General features: G+C 43.6%; 2 protein-coding genes across 7 annotated transcripts in view; one reads left to right on the top strand and one right to left on the bottom strand.

The window, feature by feature from the left end:
- FAM228B (family with sequence similarity 228 member B) overlaps window positions 1-19,727 on the bottom strand; it is a 278,191-nt gene that overhangs the window by 257,611 nt on the left and 853 nt on the right. For 2 of the 6 annotated variants that reach the window (XM_029596024.1, XM_029596025.1), the window contains exons 1-2: window positions 7,785-7,837; window positions 3,873-3,993 (exon numbers count right to left, since the gene is read on the bottom strand). In XM_029596024.1, coding sequence (XP_029451884.1) covers window positions 3,873-3,993; window positions 7,785-7,798 — 135 coding nt within the window. In that variant the 5' untranslated portion in view covers window positions 7,799-7,837. Of the gene's footprint in view, window positions 1-3,872; window positions 3,994-7,784; window positions 7,838-14,589; window positions 14,811-18,881; window positions 19,152-19,727 lie in introns of those variants that run through there. The other 4 variants (XM_029596029.1, XM_029596028.1, XM_029596027.1 and 1 more) reach the window with 4 other exon arrangements.
- PFN4 (profilin family member 4) overlaps window positions 18,769-19,727 on the top strand; it is a 118,689-nt gene continuing 117,730 nt past the window's right edge. The window contains exon 1 of the mRNA XM_029596033.1: window positions 18,769-18,828. The gene's annotated coding sequence lies outside the window, so the exon portion shown is untranslated. The remainder of the gene's footprint in view (window positions 18,829-19,727) is intronic.

The following is a 19,727-nucleotide window of genomic DNA, read 5'->3' as shown; positions in this document are numbered from 1 at the left end:
GAAAAGGAAAGCAGCAGAATCTCCTCTATTCATGCCCTTCCCAGGGCAGCAGACTATCTGAAATCTGCTAACTCAGGTCAAGTATCAGGGATCTCACAGAAAATCTCTTAAAAGCTTGAGACTGCTATAATCAAGTTAACAAAAATTCACACTGATACTCAACAAAAGGTTATTGAAGTAGAAAAAGTAGTTGCCATTTACAATAATAAATTGGATAAACAAGATGAACGATTACATAAAGTGGAAGATATTCAAAAGAATCTAGTTAAGTCAGAGATTTCGAATAAAAAAAGATTTGAATATATGGAGAATAATATTAGATATTCTAATTTAAGAATATTAAATTTTCCTTTTCAAAGAACTATTGCACCTAAAGAAATGTTTAAGGACTATTTAAAGCAGATATTAAAGATACCAGAGCAGGCTATACCTGCTTTGGCAAAAATTTATTATATTCCAAAAAAATATCAAAAAGGGACAAGCAGTCGGAGCAATCCATGGATCTGTCAGAAATCCTAGAAACGTCAAATGAGACAGAGATATCTGAAAGACAAACTCTATTCATCTCCTTCATATTTCCGTTAGAAAAAGATACAGTTTTGCGGTTATTTCTACGTAATAGGGCTCAGAAATATTATGGCCGATAGATCTGGATGTATCCAGACTTATCAAGAGTAACGCAATTAAGGAGAAGAGAATTTCTCAGATTGAAAAGTGATATTCTGTCTAGAGGAGTAAAATTTTATCTCCGATATCCATGTAAATGTGAAATATGGTATGAAGACCAAAAATATCTCTTTTATGAAGTTTTACAGACATTTCTAGACGCACACCCCCCAAAAGCAGCTAATGTGTGAGAGCAAGAAGTTTAAATTGTTGCATTTCTGTTTCCTTTAAAATTGAGTGTGATAACTCTGCTTTCCCTTATAATTCGCTCATTAATTGTGTCAATGTCTTACAATTTCTATATGAATGAATTACTATATACTGACTGTAAGGGCAAAACTTGAGTAATATAATATAGGTCAAAGTGATTATATGATTATATTTCAGTTTGCTAAATATATATTTTGCTTGTTATAATCAGTGAAAACTGAAAATAAAGAATTAAAAAAAAAAAAAAATCTCTTAAAAGCTGCTGTATAAAGCAGTCATTTATAGCAACTTGGAACTTTGCCTCTCTAGCATGTCCTGATATGACATTTACTAAATCAATACTGGGGTGAATAAATCTTCTTGTATTGTGTTGCCAATTTTATTAGCCTGTCTAATCTCTGTTTCCTCATTCTGGCCAGGTGGTCAGTAGTATACCCCAGCTACTGTACTCTTCCCCATTGCACTTGGAATTTTTATTCAAACGGATTCCAGAGTGCAGTCTATTTCTTATAGAATTTTTATTCTGCTTAATATATAGTGCCACCCCTCCACCAATTTGATCCGCCCTGTCATGTCAATATGTGTACCCTAGTTGTCACATTAGTTATCCTCTTTCCACCAGGACTCTTAGATGCCTATTATGGCTATATCTTCATTCAAAGCCATTTTAACTCTCCAATCTTATTTTTCAGACTTCTGGAATTAACATACAGACATTTTAAAGTATGTTTTTTATTTGTATTTCTATTATTTGTATTCATAACCTTCTTATTAGCAGATAATATAGGCAGTTTAGCATTATTCATATCTGTTTGTTCTTAATTTAAATCTATGCTACTTCAACCTTTACCACAACCTCTCTATTAGTATATGCTAACTTCCCTGTTTTGCCAGTATCTTTTAAAGATACCCCTCTCCAAGCCATGCACTTCTCAGTGACTACTGACTGTCTGCTATGAGAAGTCAAAGTTGATTTTTGAAATGATGGACTCTCTTATAAATACAAGAGATATCTGAGGACTAAAGAGTTCATGAGGGATCTGAGAGAAAGAGTTGAATGTAAACCTTCTTCTAGGTCAGTACCAAACCAGTGCCCCCATACACTGTTAAGGGCACTATGCTAAGGAGAATGCCAACGTTTACATGAGACATTAAAACCCATATCCTGTCTACCCTCTGGGCAATAAAATTCCCAAGGCATTTTTCTCAAGCATAGAGATGCTAATCCCAGTTCTACAACTAAATTCTACCACAGACTGAACACTATGATCGGAGCCAAAAAAGTAAAGACTTTAGTGTATGAGTCCATTAATATGCACAATGTATGAAATTAAATTAATTGTTCTCTATACGGTTTGTATAGAGAACAGTTTGTGTGTTGGTCACTGTGTATGTCATGTTTGATTTAAAAATAACATATTTCTGTTCAGTTTTCAGAAGATTTACTAATTGGTTTTGTTTGGTTAGAGTCTCCTCTCGGTATCTCAACCAATACTGCCTCTTAGGAATGTAAATTAAAGACAAAATAAAATAAAAATGAATTTCTCCAGCTTCATCTTTCCAATAGATGCGAACAGATGTACATGTATAAGCTGCACTTCTGAAGTATCCAAACCTCTTTAACGGTAAAAGTATACAGGCAGTGAAATGTTGTATTTACTTTCACCCACTGAGAAAAGTACACATGCTTTCTCTTCGTGTCTGAGAAAACAGGCATGCCTAGGGATGGGGGGAAGGCAGGAGCCCGAGTCTACATGTATAGATGTATTTTTGGCCCCTCATTTTTGAAGAGCTCTTCCACTAGTAATAATAACAATACAGGAAGATGACGATACAAAGAAAGGTACTGTTAGTTCTCATAATGCAAGGCTCAGGAGCATAGAGGACTGAACCCAGACAAAGCACTTTGTACTGGAGAAGGTAAAAATAAATCATGGGAACGTAGTAATATGCAGGAAATTGTGTTATCTTGCTTCTACCAGAAACAAGCAAGAGAATCTCCATATCAGTACAACAGCTTCTCTCTCTCTCGTATTGTATGTCTGAGAAACATCTTCATGCTCTATACAAGTGAATAGCATCTTCCTTTAGAATTTTAAATTAGCAGGGAGCTGTTGGACATATTCACAGTGTTTTCCGACAGGTAAAATAATTATGTAGTGTTCCATATCCTTCTGGACAACTGGGGGCCAATGCAATAAGTGCACAAAGGTTTACACATGTTTTGCAGCTGATGCAATAAGGGATTAGTCCATCCAAAACACATGCTCAAACAAATGTGTAGCCGAGAGCGCGCATTACATGTAAATTCCATATAGTTGAGGCTATTAGCTTTTATGCGCTGGAGTTAAGTCAATCCACAAGTCAAGGGCTCATGAAAAATTAAAAAATACATCGGGCGCCCAGAATTGCAATGAGCATATGTCTGTTTTATCCTGCTTCAGGCCAATTTCGCCCCTTGCTACTGAGCGTGTATAAAAATAAAGGTTTAATATAATAGCTTGCTGTAAAAAAAAAAAAAAAAAAAATTCTGGACACACACTTTACACGCAAAATACACTCGGCACAACAGCAAGGGGTAAAATTGGCCTGAAATGGGATAAAACAGTCGCATGCTTCTTGCAATTCTGGGCCCCTGATGTATTTGAGTGATAGGAACTCACAATTTTTCCCTAGCGCATCCCTTTTAAAGCAGCACCTCATTTTAATATTGCATCAGGCACCCAGGGGATGTGGCTACTCACTCATTAGGGAAACGGGTACTCAATACGAACACCCATTTCAACAAGTGTCTTAGTGCTTCAACCCTCTGGTGAGATATCACACGGTCCTATCTGTGAATTCAAATTAGAAAGTAACTCTGTTGGAATAAAGCTAACTCAATTTTATAGCTCCCCCAATGCCAAGGTATCCCTTGTCAGCCCAAGAATAGTAGTTTAAAACCCTACCAAAATTCTAGCACAGAAATGGATGAATTGCGATTCAACAATGCTTACCTGTGGATATTCTGGAACAGGCAGCTCTTCACTTATGAGGTTCTGGGTGTCCTCCACGGTCCAGTGCATGGTTATCATCCCTTCCCCGAAGCTGCTTCGCACTGCTGAAGCCATGGCTAAACTGAACAAAGCAGAAGAGCAAACTAAGACAGCACGATCACAAAATAACTCTCCTGGTCTCAGACTCATGTCTTAAGATATCTCAACTAACAGTGTAACCCAGTTGATTTCCCAGAACTTTTCAGCTGTCTAGTAAACCCATTCTTTAGGGATGGGAATTTGCACATGATTCCTTGCAAAGTACAAACTATTAGATTGGTAATAATAGAAGCAAATGAAAAACTAATTAACAACAAAACAATTATTGCCCTGTCTTCAGCAATCCAGCACTTGCACTGGATATGTGCTGGTGCTTTCTAAATATTTTTCAGCTGGACTCATCTTATAGCGTGACTTTTGTGTTATAAGCTCTTCAATATTTTACTTTTTTAAACTGAAAAGTTAGCCAAAAACTCAAAATACTGGCCTAGTTATTAATTTTGGTTACTCCAATGACTCAGAATATACAAGCATAGGAAAGGAAATGAGGAAAGGGCAGAGCGGACTGTCAGCATATAAAACTGCTCACAACAAGGCACTGTGACAGAGTGCTGGCTGGCATGCAGTGCCCTGCTCTGCAGATCAAAAGGAACAGCATCCTCATGTGGGGGCGTTAAGTGGTGCTCAATGATGCTTGCAAAAGACTTTCTGCTTTCTTGGTGTGGCTTAATTTCACTGGCCATTACTCTCCAGATTCATAAACCAGGCAGTTTACTGCAGGAACAGGCAGATACAGGAAATTGCCCATGTGAGCAATCAGAGATTACATCAAGTACTGGATGCTGCTTCAGGAGCCCTCCACTGGTGGGTCAGTCTCAGACAAGTCACTGATCGGCAGTCTAAACACTGCCTTCCCCACATGTGGCTAAAAGTCCACATGTTTTTCCACAAGGCACAGACTTTTTGCCACTCTCAGAGGAGATAGTCCTGGAGGCATGTTCAGTTTGGATCATTCATATGCAGCATTTTCAAAGTTTCATGCATACCTCTCCAGAAAACTGGTGCAAGTGACAGCATACACCTTGTATCCATGGCAAATCTCAATGCAAATGTAATCATGCAGTTTCCTTCTAGCACTGGTGCAAAGTCTGCAGTACAAGATACACACAATCTTTCTCCCAACGGGGACAGTTTGAAAACCTTTAAGGAACAATAGTGGACAAGCAGCAATGTATTCTGTTCTTTTCCATGCTGCAGTTTTCTGCTCATTATCAAACCTCCCTCACAAGAAATGGAGGTTTGAGCACGCTACCATTTAGGTGAACTGTAGCACAAAAAAAAAAAAAGAGAAGACAATGCAGCTATGTAATTTGAGCCACCAGCCCAGGAAATTGAAAAGATTGCCAGACCCCTTACTGTGAAAGTACTTAAATGACCACTGACTAGATTAGTCAGGGACTAAGGTAGGGGATTAGCATGTCACAGCCCCCTGGACTACTGCTGGTAATTTTGCAGGAAATATCACTAAAAATCAAAGGATACAAACTCCTAAATCACAGAACTATGACTGGGAAAGGGATTAATGAGAGAAATGTACTGGAGAACAGTCCTAGGAAGCAAACAGATTCTCACCCTGACTAACAAAGGTATTCAAACACTTGGGTGCCGAGTTCCCAGACAACAGAAGGATATAACTAGGCAGGATGGAGGGGCATGCACATTGTCTCATTCTTTGGTCTTGCCTGGGTCTTGGCCTTTTGACTGAGAGAAGCTGACCCATACAGGGCCAGACAACAGAAAAAGGAAAACTTGGCCTTTTGTTTGAGAGAAGTTGACTCATCCAGCTTGGGTAACATCAAATGACTAGCCATGAGCTTAGCAGAGCTAAAATCACTGAAAGCTGAGACTGTGGAGGGCCCGAATCAATGAACCTTAAACAGCCATGAGCCTAGTGGAGCTGTAAAACCCACACCATGGAAAACCCTCCTATCAAGGGAGGAGTATGGAATGACAGAGTAGGGAGCAAGGGAAACCCAGCACCAGATCCAGAGGTGGAGCAGTCCCCCTTGAGCAAGGAGACCCTAGCAGCAGATCCCCCAGGAGGGCACAGCCCCCAATGGCATTCCAGGAGGTGCAGTTAGGTCCCCCAGGAGGGCATGGACCCCAGTGAGTGGACCTTTCAGTAGGAGTGGAAGGAGATGGTTTACATACAACAGACCTCCCCCCCCCCCCCCAGGCCAACCCTGCCCACAGCCCAGTTGCATCTTTTCACATGGGTGAGACTTGGGGAAAAAAGGGGAGGATGATAATACTTTTTGCTTAAGTGGGAATGTAAGAGCTCCCTTCTATTCCATATGGTGGTATAGTGTGGGGGCCAACAACCCCAAATTGCCAAATATTAAATATTCTTGCTATTTTGTAGAAATGTATATAGTTGTGTGGCCTACTAACAACGAGTAGATAAGTGTGCTGTTTGACATCCTATTAGCAATGTACATAGTCATGTAGAAATGATATAATAAACCTGTATATATTTGTACATAATATATAAACCTGTATATATCTGAAAATACTGCCAGCCTTGTTCACAGTCCCATTTATTTTCCTGCACACTGTCCTTTATTTGTTTTTAACCACCCAACCTGTACAAATATCATTCAGGCCAGCAGATCCTGATTATCTATATACCATGACAAAAATAATGAACTCAAGTATTACAGATGCGTCTCAATTTAAGGATAACCAAAAATTGTAAATATGCCACTGCCTGCATATAAATCTCACACACTGATCTAGGCACTTTGAAAACAAGACCTGGTTAGGGCACTTAAGAGTTAGATCTCACTATTCCTTATGCTAAAAGCCATAGGTCACCTCCAACACATACTACAATGACTATCTCATGCCGCTCCCAGGTGTATAATTGCCACTGCAAACCTAAAGAAGTTCATTTGCCTCAGTATGGGTTCCTGGAGTAGCTTGATGACTCAGTGATAGAGTAACTATGCAGGGCTGGATTAAAGATTTGGGTGCCTAAAGGCAGACAGCAGAGGTTCACCCCTGGAACTTGGAAAGCATAGGAGGGTGGTGTTAGACCAGATTGCCATGGTGGTGCCTCTCTGAAATAAGTGGGAGAAGGCACATTTTTGGCCCAGATATTTCACGCTTCAAAATCTGATACCCTAGGAGACTTGCCTATGCCTAAATCCAAGCCTGTAACTAGACAACAAACCAAGGTATGATTCCTGAAGCCAGTTTCAGCTCCCCAGACAGGGATGTTGCAAAGGTAGTATTCACAAACCCTAAGGGGGGGGGGGGTGCCCAAAGGTATACCCAGCCATCCCACAAGGGATGCCCAAGAAATGGGACTCAGGGTGTACATATAGTGGCAGATGCATAGGCCCCAGAAGAGGGAAGGGTCCATCACCTCACTTTTGGATCAAGCCCCACCCCTAGCAACAGGATCCTGTCTCATCTGAGTCAGCTCCTTAAAGGTGCATGAATTAGAAGGCCTGGAAGTATTAGACTCACTGCCAGTCCATGATCCCTGTGTCTTTAAGAGGGTTAATTTGAATGAGGAAACTCTCCTGCTCTTGGGTTAAACATGTAAAAATGTGAAGCTATCAAAGTCTATTTATTTTTGACAGGTAATTATCACCCCTCCTCTCAGCCCCTTCAAAATTCATGAATGGCTGAGTTAGGTGGAAGCCTATTACATAATTGTTCTTCAACAGCCTAAGAGATCAATCCTTGTATAAAGTAACTATATTAACTACAGAAGGAGAATGAGAAACAGCTGAGACAGAGCTGGAGAGGATGAAGAGACAGGAGATACATAGTGTTGCCAGATACTAAAGGAAAATTGGTTCTTACCTGATAATTTTCATTCCTGTAGTACCACGGATCAGTCCAGACTCCTGGGTTATTCATCCCTGCCAGCAGATGGAAACAGAGAAAGTTTTACTGACACTGTCTCATAAACCCCAGTACCACCTGCAGTTCCTCAGTATAGCTCTGTACCAAAGCATAAACCAGAAATCCAATTCAAAAAGCAACTAAGCTAAAAAATATTGAAAAACCATGAAAATCACTTGAAACAAGTCTGTATTTATAAATTAACACTCGAGCTGAGCGGGAAACTCTCCATCTCTTGAAAAGCGGGCGGGATCTGGACTGATCCATAGTATTACAGGAACGAAAATTAGCAGGTAAGAACCAATTTTCCTTTCCCTGTATGTACCCGGATCAGTCTAGACTCCTGGGATGTACCAAAGCCCCCTACTTAGGATGGGACCTGGAGAGTCCCACTCGTAGAACACTCTCGCCAAAGGAAGAATCTCCCACATCCAAACGTTAGTGTCGTGCAAAAGTATGCAGCGACTTTCAAGTCGCTGTCCTGAAAATCTCTTAAGGAGACACCAACTGCACACAAGCCCTCTGGAATCTCCTTACCGGCAGTAATGTAAGTGGAACCAATCGCCTCTTTCAACCAACGTGCAATAGTAGCCTTAGAAGCTTTGAAACCTCGCTTTGCACTGCTCCACAAAACAAAAAGGTGGTCATCTAACCTCCAGAGTTCCCTGGCATGTGGAGCAGATGCATCTACCATTGGAAAGGCTGGAAGCTCCACCGGCTGGTTTACATGAAAAGCAGAAACCACTTTAGGCAAAAAAGAAGGCACCGTCCTCAACAAAACTCCCGAATCCGAAATTTGAAGGAAGGGATTCTTGTGTCCCTCGCTGCTCGACGCCCTCTCTACCTCTGTGGTGACTCCCTCTGGGCCTGATGGACGGCTAGCAGCCGCGGCGTCTTCTTGCCGCTTCTCTCCTGTGTCCCCGGACCGGCACGACGCTGTGGATCCGCCATGTTCCTGATGACGTAGGGCGCGCGCTCCCATTGATGTACCAGCAAGGGCGTGAACCTCGGGGGCGTCCCTTGAGATGAAGTCATCTGCTTCCAATACAAAAGGTCTCAGAATCTGCTAACAGATCGAGTTAGCAACGGTCTCGCTACCTAAGCTACTCTGCCTCCTCGGACTTACTAGGGGTACCCGCTCCTCGGGGGTCTCGCTCTCTTTTCTTATTTCAGATTGCTGACAGGAACTGGTACTCACTCCTCAAGGGCCTATGTTCCTGAATACTCTGAAGAATCTCTACTGCCTGGAAGCTATCGCAGATACAGACAATTGTGAGTTACCATCGCGCTCTCAGAGCTTTCCCTGGAACCAGGTACTCGCTCCTCGAGGGCCTAACCCTTTCCAGCTACTGAGCTTCATTAAGACCTTATGTAAGTTGTCATCTAGTTCTGGCTATGAACACTGCATACCCTGTCTACTCACTGTCTATAGTTTCTCTACAGCTCAGCAACCCTGGGATCACTGTTCCAGTCTCTGAGGGACTTCAGCCCTGCCGGGTATATTAGCTCACTACTGCCACCTCTGGTGGTTCTACTAACCTGTCTAATAAAAGAACTATCTGTGTCTGTCTCCATATCCAAGCCTAGCCGGTGTTCCCTCTCAGGATATCCTCCTGGGGGTGCTGTCATCTGCCATCAGCCCAAGGACCCACCTATCTACATTCCTTTACAGTCGAGGGTCATCTCCAAGCACTCCGCTGATGAGTGAGTGAGAGAGAGAGAGACTGGCCATAATGTCATCTCCCTACATAGGTATTTGTATCCCTCTGGTAGGCCCACCTAGTAACTCGAGGTGAGGTTTAGGTATTAGTGTAGGGGGTTAGGGGCCACTTTGACATTCAAAGTGAGACGTACGAACAGAACAGTGGTCTCTTGTGAAGATTTGATGTCCTTCAGAGTGAGGAAACTCACTCCAAGATGAGATTTGTACAATGTTCTCTCCACCTAGCTTGATGTTACCCAGGTAGAGAGTCCATCAAGCTAGGTTGAGAGAACATTGCCCAAATCTCATCTTGGAGTGAGTTTCCTCACTCCAAAGGACATCAAATCTTCACAAGAGACCACTGTTCTGTTCGTACGTCTCATTTTGAATGTCAAAGTGGCCCCTTACCCCCTACCTCGAGTTACTAGGTGGGCCTACCATAGGGATACAAATACCTATCTAGGGAGATGACATTATGGCCAGACACTCTCTCTCATGGTCCCCCCAGTGGTTGTATGCAGGAAATACATATGTTATATGTATATTTATACATATAACATATGTATATAACACACATATATATAACACATATATATATAACACATATAACATATGTGTTATAGTTATGTTTACTATGCACCCCTGTTTTATGTGAACCAGCATGATGTGACTGCTGTCTCGAATGCCGGTATATAAAAATCTGAAATAAATAAATAAATAAAAAATAAATACAACAGGCCTAGCACTATCGCAAAGTCTGATAATGTTATCGCAATTTGCACTAACTTAGCTCTTCGCATAGGTAATTAGCGCAAATTGTGATAAACTGAATATTTGCATAAACCATGCCCCTTTTGCGATACTTAACGCATTTTGATAAATCCCCAAGGGGGGAACACAAAGTAGAACTGCCCGAGGCCAAGGCAGAACTAGAGCATCGACGCCTTCAGCTCCATGCTGTTACCTTCGACTGAAGAACCGAAACGCTTTGGTATTCTGACGAGTTGCCATTAAATCCACGTGAGGAGATCCCTAACGACTTCTGATGAGTTGCATCGCGGCTTCTGATAATTCCCACTCGCCTGATCTAATCGAGTCCGACTTAAGAAATCCGCTTGTACATTTTCGACCCCGGCTATGTGAGATGCCGTTATTCCCTCTAGATGGAACTCCACCCAACGAAGCAAGGCTTGTGCTTCCCAAGCTACTGACTGACTCTTGGTTCCGTCTTGCTGATTGATGTACACCACTGTTGTCGCATTGTCGGAAAGAATCCACACTGAGTGCCCTTTTACCAACAGTAAGAACTCCTTCAAGGCTAGATGGACTGCCCTGGTCTCCAAACGGTTGATAGACCATGAAGATTCTGTCACATACCAGATACCCTGGACTGAATGATGTTGACAAACTGCTCCCCAGCCAGAGAGACTGGATGAAAATCTTGGCCTAGCACCATGAAACGGAGAAAGCGTTGGGAGTCCGGGTGGATTGGAATGTGTAGATTGGCTTCCTTGGATCTCACAGAGGCCTAAAACTCCTCCTTGCGAACAACTGCTATCATGGAATGCAAGGTCTCTATCCGGAAGCGGGGAACTTTGAGGGTGGCATTCACTTTCTTCAAATCGAGGATGGGACAGAATGTGCCCTCCTTCTTTGGGACCACAAAATAGATGGAGTAATGCCCCACGCGAACCTCCTTGGCGGGGACCGGTATCACTTCTTCCAAGCTCTGGAGAAGCACTAGGGGTCTCCCGCACCGCCAATCGCTTTTTCACTGGACTGCAGGGGGAAATTAGAAAAAGTTTGTGAACGGGTCGAGCAAATTCTAAAATGTAGCCTTCTTTTAGCACACAGAGAACCCACTGGTCCTGTGTAATCTTGGCCCACTCTCGTAAAATTGAGTCAAGCGACCTCCCATAATAGGAACGAGAGAGTGGACTGACCTCATCTCATTGTAAGGACTTGCCATTGGCTGCAGATCTTCCTGCAGTCTCCCTAACTGGCCTTCAGGTTTTCCTTGAGTAGAGAATGGTCTCTGAGAGGCCAGAGGAGTCCTCGCTAGCCGTGATCTCCTATCGGAATGAAACAGAGTCCAAACCTGAAAGAATCTCTTAGCTTTAGGTTTATCTTCAGGTAAACGAAGAGGCTTATCATCCAAAGATTGAATCAGCTGCTCATGGTCTTCCCCAAATAAAAGGAGACTCTTGAAAGGCAAGGAGCCCAGCTGCATCTTTGAGGAGATGTCCGCCGATCAGTTACGCAGCCAGAGTAATCTCCTGGCTGCTACTGCCGACGCCATAGTTTTAGAGGAAGTATATACTAAATTATAGAGAGCATCCGCCCCGAAGGCCACAGCTGCCTTGACTCTCTTGGCTGTGACTGCATATTCCCTCGCCAATGGGAGGTGCTCCTGCATCTGCTGCACCCAGCTGAGGCATGCACGCTGCATAAAGCTTGAACAAATCGCTGCACATAACCGCAAGGCTGAGACCTAAAAAATCCGCTTGAGGTGTACTTCTAATTTGCGATCTTGCATGTCCTTCAACGCCGCGGAACCAATCACTGGAATAGTAGTTCTCTTAATCACCGTGGACACCGCCACATCAACCTTTAGGCTCACAAAACATTCCAAGTCCTCCTTTGGAAGCATATAAAGCTTCCCCATGTTCCTAACAACCTTCAGACCAGCATCGGGCGTTCCCCACTCTGCATCTACCAACTTCCTAACCAACTTATGGAATGGGAATGAGGCTGGGGGGACTCCTCACCCCCTCAAGGACCGGGTCCGCCCCTTCTGAATCCATATCGCCCTGGGGTCTCTTAACTCCTAACATTTGAAAGGCTAATGGGAGAAATACCTCCAATTCCTCCCTTTTAAACAAGCAGATCTCCTTTGGGTCCTCAGCCGCTGGAGTAGAGATTCCCTGGGCATCTCCTAGAGTGGTATCAACGGTCGCCGGATCAACCGGCCCCCCGGCCCCCCCCCCTCCCCCGGTATGTCCTGGTCAGGCTCCTCCACTGTGTTTCTGGGAGTCCACATAGCACCCTGTGGGTCAAGCAGTCTATGAGCCAGGGATATTGCAGGCCTGCTCATCTGGGCTGGAGCAGAACCAGCCTCAGAGAAACTACCCGATGGAGCCTGAACAGGAGCAGCCCCAGCTGCACCACTGGGTTATGCCTGCAAGGACCTGGACAAAGGCAGTGCATGAGAGGGCTGCTGATGGGCCAAAAAGGCTTCATGAAGTAATAACACGAATTCTGGAGAAAATATCCTCACTGACCCAGCCCCCTCAGGGCTAACATCAGGAACAACAACCCCGACCAACATCAGGAACAACAACCCTGACCAACATCAGGAACAACAACCCCGACCAACAACCAAGTTGGACCAGACCGGGGACAAAGATGGAGAACCCTCCCCCACGCTCCTCAGCAGCACGGGAACAGCCGCCGAAAAATCCAAGATAGCTGCCATTCCCATGCCGACGGAGGAAGAAGAACCAGCACCTAGGACAGGGCCCTGGCTGACATTTGCACCATAATCGACCGAGCAGTGACGCCGCTTCATGGGCGGGGGAGCCCCGTAGGAGCCTTCCCTGCCCCCCAGACAAAACGCACAGAGACCTGCTCGATTGAACTGCGAGCGTGCTGAGCCGCATGTTTTGCACGCAGCACGACGGGCCATGATGGGAAAGGGGATCCGAAGAGGGAATAACCGTGGAAAACCGCAGTCCACCCCCCAAAGCAAGCCGCTTTGGGGGGTGGACTGCGGTTTCACTCAACGCACAATAAAGCTCTGGAATTTGTTGCCAGAGGATGTGGTTAGTGCAGTTAGTGTAGCTGGGTTCAAAAAAGGTTTGGATAAGTTCTTGGAGGAGAAGTCCATTAACTGCTATTAATCAAGTTCACTTAGGGAATAGCCACTGCTATTAATTGCATCAGTAGCATGGGATCTACTAAGTGTTTGGGTAATTGCCAGGTTCTTGTGGCCTGGTTTGGCCTCTGTTGGAAACAGGATGCTGGGCTTGATGGACCCTTGGTCTGACCCAGTATGGCAATTTCTTATGTTCTTATGTTCAAAAAAAATCCCCCCCCCCCCCCCCCCGAGAGGAACGCTCAAAATACCAGAACTGCAGGTTTCATAGCCTCTGCCATCTGCTGCAGACAGAGAAATAATGAGTAACTGCAGGTGGCACTGGGGTTTATGAGGCAGTGGCAGTAAAACTTTCTCTGTCTCCATCTGCTGGCAAGAATGAATAACCCAGGAGTCTGGACTGATCCGGGAAAAGCTTTTGTAGCCACTGCCTTAAAGTCCCACATAGAATGGGATAAGGTTAGCCCCAGTTCCCACCCATATTAACCTTGCCCCCCCACCCCCACCCCAATATACAGACTGAAAAAGCTGTGATCTGTGATGACAGAGGGAAGAGAGTGAAAGAATAAATCTAGAAGTAGCTACAAAAGATGGCTCATTTCAGAGGTCAGTTCTGATTTAGCTGGAAGCCAAAAAAATAAAGATAGGTTCTGTATATTTTCTATTATACTAACAGTGTCAGCAACTTTTAGAGGTCATTAAAACAAACAATATAATTAAAGTGACTCCTTTCCCATTGTGATTCCTATTTCATTGCCGGAGAGCAACAGCGTTTGGAGGTTATGAAAACACCTTTGCCTAGTCACCCCTACTTCCACCTTTTGTGTATGTTAGGAAGTCAGGAGACTGCAGACAGAGCACAGTTTTTAAATTGAGAGTCTATACTGCATTTTTTAAGCTCCCGAGCCCTTACACATTGTGCCTGTCCTTGCCATCCCCTAACTCCTGCCCCCTCAGCCCTGGTTTCCACACCCCCAATGTTTTCTCCTGTGCTCTCAGCAGGACAGAGGTTGGGACTAAAAATCCCAGCATGCTTGGCACTTGGAAAAGAACACCCCCGCCTGGCACTGAGAGTCCCTGCTGGATTGAAGGTAATTGGGTTGTTGGGCGCTGTCCTTGGACCGGACAGTAGCTCACTGCCAGTCCGGTGCCACGCTGCCACCATTTCCAATAGAGATACCACATACCTCAAACTCAATGGGGCTGCTGTAAACTGTACTCCTCTGTGAGCTACAACAGTCCCTCCTGCTGGATGGCGCTCAGTGATGTGATGTTACTGCCGTGCTAAAATGAATTCGGTTTTCAGAAACATAGCAAACTAAACTAAATGACCTTAAGAAAGAACAGTGAAACTTAGCCTCGCATCCCTCCGCCTTTCCTAAGCAAACAGGCCTTTGGCATCCCGTTGCTTGGGCAACGCTTCTTTGTGGGTGGTGCCTTTTGCAGCAATGGGTGACGGGTGGCTCTGCTGTCCAATCCGACGCAGAGGCTGTATGAAGGGGCGGGTACTGGATTTCCAAGACAGCCAATGGCGAAGGGCCAGGAAAAGGGCATGCCCATGACATGTGCTTCATTCTGTGAGCAGCTGGGGATCGGGAATCCCCCACTGCGATCCCTAATGTGTGCAGTACTGGTAAGCCAGTGCTTTGTTGGGTCAGGCTCTCATCTCTGACATTTTGAAAATCAAAACAGTCATTCTCCCTTTCCCCAATTAAAATATTTATTATGATCGTTAACAGCAAGTTTTAAAAGTTAGTGGCTTGAGTTTTTATGGTTTTTGATGGCCCTGATCATATTGTAGCCGGCTCCTATCTTGTGCTCCAAACACTATCCAGGGGTGCCACAGGTCTAACTCCAAGTCCAGATGGGGGACAGAAGCTCAACTCCAGGGCCCCTGGCCACTTGGTACACGGAAGTCCTGAAGAGAGCATGGGAAACAAAGGATGCAGCACACACTCACACCAGGCTCCCTCCATCCAACCAGAACACTGGGAAAAGTAGGTAAAAATCAAACTGGAGTCCAAGTTGGTGTTCAACTGAAAGTCTTTACTTCAACATAAATAAAATAATCCAAGCCAAAACTCCAAAAATAAAAACAGCATCAAAATATGATAGTTTATCTGTACTAGGCATTACTTTCCTTATGGGCTCTCTTGTACAATTATCCATAGAAAACATTTCCCTTATTGGAGGTTTAAATAGCTGGAATGGGGTCCCAGCATGTAGCTAGCAAAAAGATAGCTAAATTTAAAAAAAAAATCCCAAATGTGGGTCCAAAATTCTCAAACTTGTAATAAAAAAAAAAATGTTTTGTAACGTTTCTTCACTTCTTTCGGCTTCTGTTCTCCCCAGCTTTACTCTTGCTGCCTGGGCAAAAAGTCCAAACCTCACACTTCTCTTTACCCTTGTTTTCCTGATCTCTTGGGCTAAAAGAAAAAATGACCCAGCCTTTCAAGATACTGGGGGGAGCCCATCCTTCCAGACTGGTCAGAGGTCCAAAGTCTCCACTATAATCCATGACAAAATCCTTTCTCTCCTTTCAATCAATGAAGTGAGGCTATGACCAACTGCAATTCCTACTCCCCTGTACTTTTGCTTTGAGATCAGTGCCATAGCTAGCCTGCGGTCAATATGGCCTTGGCCATAGGCACTATTGCCCGAAAAGCGCCACCATCACCACTCATGCTGTGGCAACTTCCAGTCCAGAACAAGGCCTTTAATTGCAGTACCTTGTCTACCGCAACTTCCTCCTATCTTCCCTCCCAGGACTGGCACTTTGGGCATGCTGAAACGCTTACAGAAGGCACAACAGCGCAGGCACAGTGCCTGCTGTAAGCACGATCGCAAACAGCTGAGCACGTGCAGGCCAAAGAGGCAGAGCACACAGTGACACAGGTGCTGCTTCCTACAGAAAAAGGATCTGCTGCTGATCCAGTCCATGCCGGTGCACTGCTGCATTCCTCCTGAGAAAGGAAGCAAGAGAGCAAGGGGAAAAGGAGGATCCACCGTGAGCCACAGCTGCCACAGAACAAGGCTTAGGAACAGAGACAGAGAGCAGTGCAGCAGGGGCCACCAGAAGGAATGGGCTGGCTCTAATCAGGTTGGCCGCCTCCTACTGGCTCTTGTATCAAGCCAGAGAGGAGGCAAGGCAGACTTCAGCAGGATGCAGGTAGCAATAGGTATACTAAGGTACACATCTCCATCTTCCTCTCCCTTGCTGCTGAATCAATGTCATACTTAGGAGCCAGGAGCCCTTCGAATGCACAGATGCAGCAGAGAAGCACATGCTACCTGCTTTGTTCTCACTCAGGTATGACGGAGCAAGAGCAGAGCAGCATGGGAAGGAGATGAAGAGGACAAGCTTCTTGCAGGCAGTGCAGCAGCTCCTCTCCTTGTACTGTCTAGGGTCATCGGTATGAGAGCCTGTGTGTGTAAAAAGAGAGCCTGTCTGTGTGTGAGAGAGAGAGCGTGTGTGTGTGTGTGAGGGGGAGAGAGAAAGCTCGTGTGTGTGAATGAGGGGGGGAGAGAGGTTTGTGTGTGAGAAAGAGATAGTGTGTATGTTGTGTGAAGAGAAAGAAAGAGAAAGCGTGTGTGTGTGTGTGCATGAGAGAGTACGTGGGGGGAGAGAAAGAACAATTGTATTTGTGTGAGAGATAGAGAATGCATGCTTTGTGCATGTTGGAGAGAGAGGAGAAAGTTTGTGCACACACACATCCACAAAAATCTCAGGGTGACTGGAAATCAAAAGTAACCTGGTATGGAAAGTTGGTGATTTTTTTAAATCCATACGTTTTAATTATTGGTTGTTTGATATCTCTGCTGTTTTGAAATATTTTTTGGGAAATTTAAAAAAATTTGCATATGAGTTTTTAATTATTGGATGCTATTCTATTAATCAACTGTTCTGAAATATTTGTATTTCTCTTGTAACAAGGATTAAGGGTCAGTTCTTGTAAAGGTTAAGGATCAAATCCTTAGAGACCTGAGAGTCACATTTTGGGACCAAGGTCACACTTATATTGACTTATAGATTATAATAATAGTGTTGTTTAAAATTTTTTAAAAATTAAGAGTCTTCCAGCTCATGGTGATGTGTTGTGCACAGGATGAGGGTGCCTTTTTTTTTCAGTTTAGAAACATTACGTATTTACAAATCCCCATTTTTTCATGACATATGTTTTTGGATCCGTTATATTGATGATCTCTTGTTTTTCTGGAAGTCCAATGCACATCGGTTGCAACAATTTCTCAGGTGGTTAAATTCCATCGATAATGATTTAAAATTTACATCTCAGGTGGATAATCATCAAATCGCATTTTTGGATATTCTGTTAGTAAAAGATGGCACTACAATCAAGACTACATTATATCGGAAACCTATTGATAAAATAATTTCCTTAGATATCAAAGTTTCAATTCAAGAGCCTTTAAAAATGGCCTCCCGGTGAGTCAATTTTATTTTAGAGCACGCCGCATATGCTCTTCATTGAGTGATTTCAAACAACAAGCATTCAACTTGGTGAAACGCTTTTTTGAACGCGGCTATCCATTAAATGTTATAAGGGTGGTATACAAAAGAGCCCTTTACTCACACCAAGAGAGTCTTTATTGAATATCATACCAGAAGAACAACAGCACAGGATGTTTATGTATTACAACATACGGATCATTCATCCGCCATTGTCCGCAGCATTCGCCGACATTGGCATGTGGAACAACTACATGCCTTATTTTCAGAACCACCATTAATTTTGTTTCAAAGGGGATCAAACATCAAAAACCACATTGTACGTGCAGCATTGCCAGACATTTCTAGTTCACCTAATGCTATGATTCATACATCATGCGGACAATGTGATATGTGTTCCAGTACCATAACAGGGGAAGAGTGGAAACATCCAATCACTGGCACCATCTATAAGAAGAAATTTTTTTCTGACTGTCATTCCCATAATGTGGTCTATGTGATTCAATGTGTCTGCCTTTTGTTGTTTGTAGGATGCACATCGAGAACAATCAAGATTAGATTAAGAGAACATAGGAGCCGGCTCAATACGGGAAATATTGAAGCCCCTATGGTGAAACACTGTCTATCAGCACATCACGACTTTTTACAGCTGCGTTTGACCGTTTTAGATATGGTCCCAAGAAATGATAGAGGAGACAGTCGTCGGCTTCTCAGTTATAAAGAACAAAGATGGATCTTTGAACTGTCTACTGAATTTCCCCAGGGCATGAATGACAACATTGAATGGTCATCATTAGTTTGAAGAGTGAGCCGGACATTTCCTATTGGTCAAAAGTATTTTTACTTCTGATTGGCCGAGACATGGGTCAGACGTAAGCTTAAATACGTTAGTTTTAAAATGGCGAATCCCTGCTGCAATGACACACGGCAAAGAAAATTGTATCTCCAACTAAGACATGTATGTAACTTGGAAATGTGACTAATTTGTATGGATGTATTTATGACACTTACAGAATATGTTTCTTTTCCAGTAACGCAAAATAGCCCCTGATGAAGACCTCGAAACACCAGCGGTATCGAGCGTGGGCGTCGCAGAGCTAAAATTTTGAATGCTTCTGCGCCTCTTTAAGGATAAATGTCTAAAGAATATCTCTTCTTCTTTTCCAAAGTTGTTGGAGGCTAAAGTTGAACTATATAATATAACCGTTAAAAAATTAAAAAAAAAATTTTTCTTAAAAGAAAGTGGTATACATCATGTACAAGTGTTCAAAACCCCATGATTAAAAGTCTTTGAGCAGGCACTTTTGTTACACTTTGTAAAGGAATTTGCATTATCAAAATAAGCGAACAAGTTAAAGAAACGCTATACAGCGCTAGTGCCTCCGGCTCATTTGATGGCGAACACTGACATTCATAAAGTGTAATCAGACAGCATATGTGGTTCTTCATTCATGTATATATTTTACAGCATATTAATTCAGTTCTTTAGTATACATTTTTTTTCAGTTGGGCATAGGTGCCAAATTGCCTGCCTATGCCTCTTTTTGAGATCAAGGGGTGATCTCCAGCTTCTGGTCCTCTCTCCAGCTCCTAACCCACTCAAGACTATCTTAAGATCCTAGGAGAGGATCTCTACCTCCTGACTCTTTCTTCCTTCTAAAGAACCTAGCTTGCTCCAAGGGGTTATATATCCCAAGAAGCCTATCCCACAAAAAAAAAGATGGGGTTTTGGCAACCTCCACTCCTAATCCCTAAAGATGGAAAAGTACTGGGGATTGTATTAGTGATGGGCAAAGCCCCATCACAATACATTTTGGTGACTGAAAATGTGTTTGCCGAGATTGGAGCAGCAGCAGC

This window comes from Rhinatrema bivittatum, chromosome 3, assembly GCF_901001135.1.
Source record: "Rhinatrema bivittatum chromosome 3, aRhiBiv1.1, whole genome shotgun sequence".
NCBI classification, from domain to species: Eukaryota; Metazoa; Chordata; class Amphibia; order Gymnophiona; family Rhinatrematidae; genus Rhinatrema; species Rhinatrema bivittatum.
The sequence above is the reverse complement of the archived record's forward strand: the minus strand, read 5'-3'. Positions and strand labels throughout refer to the sequence as shown.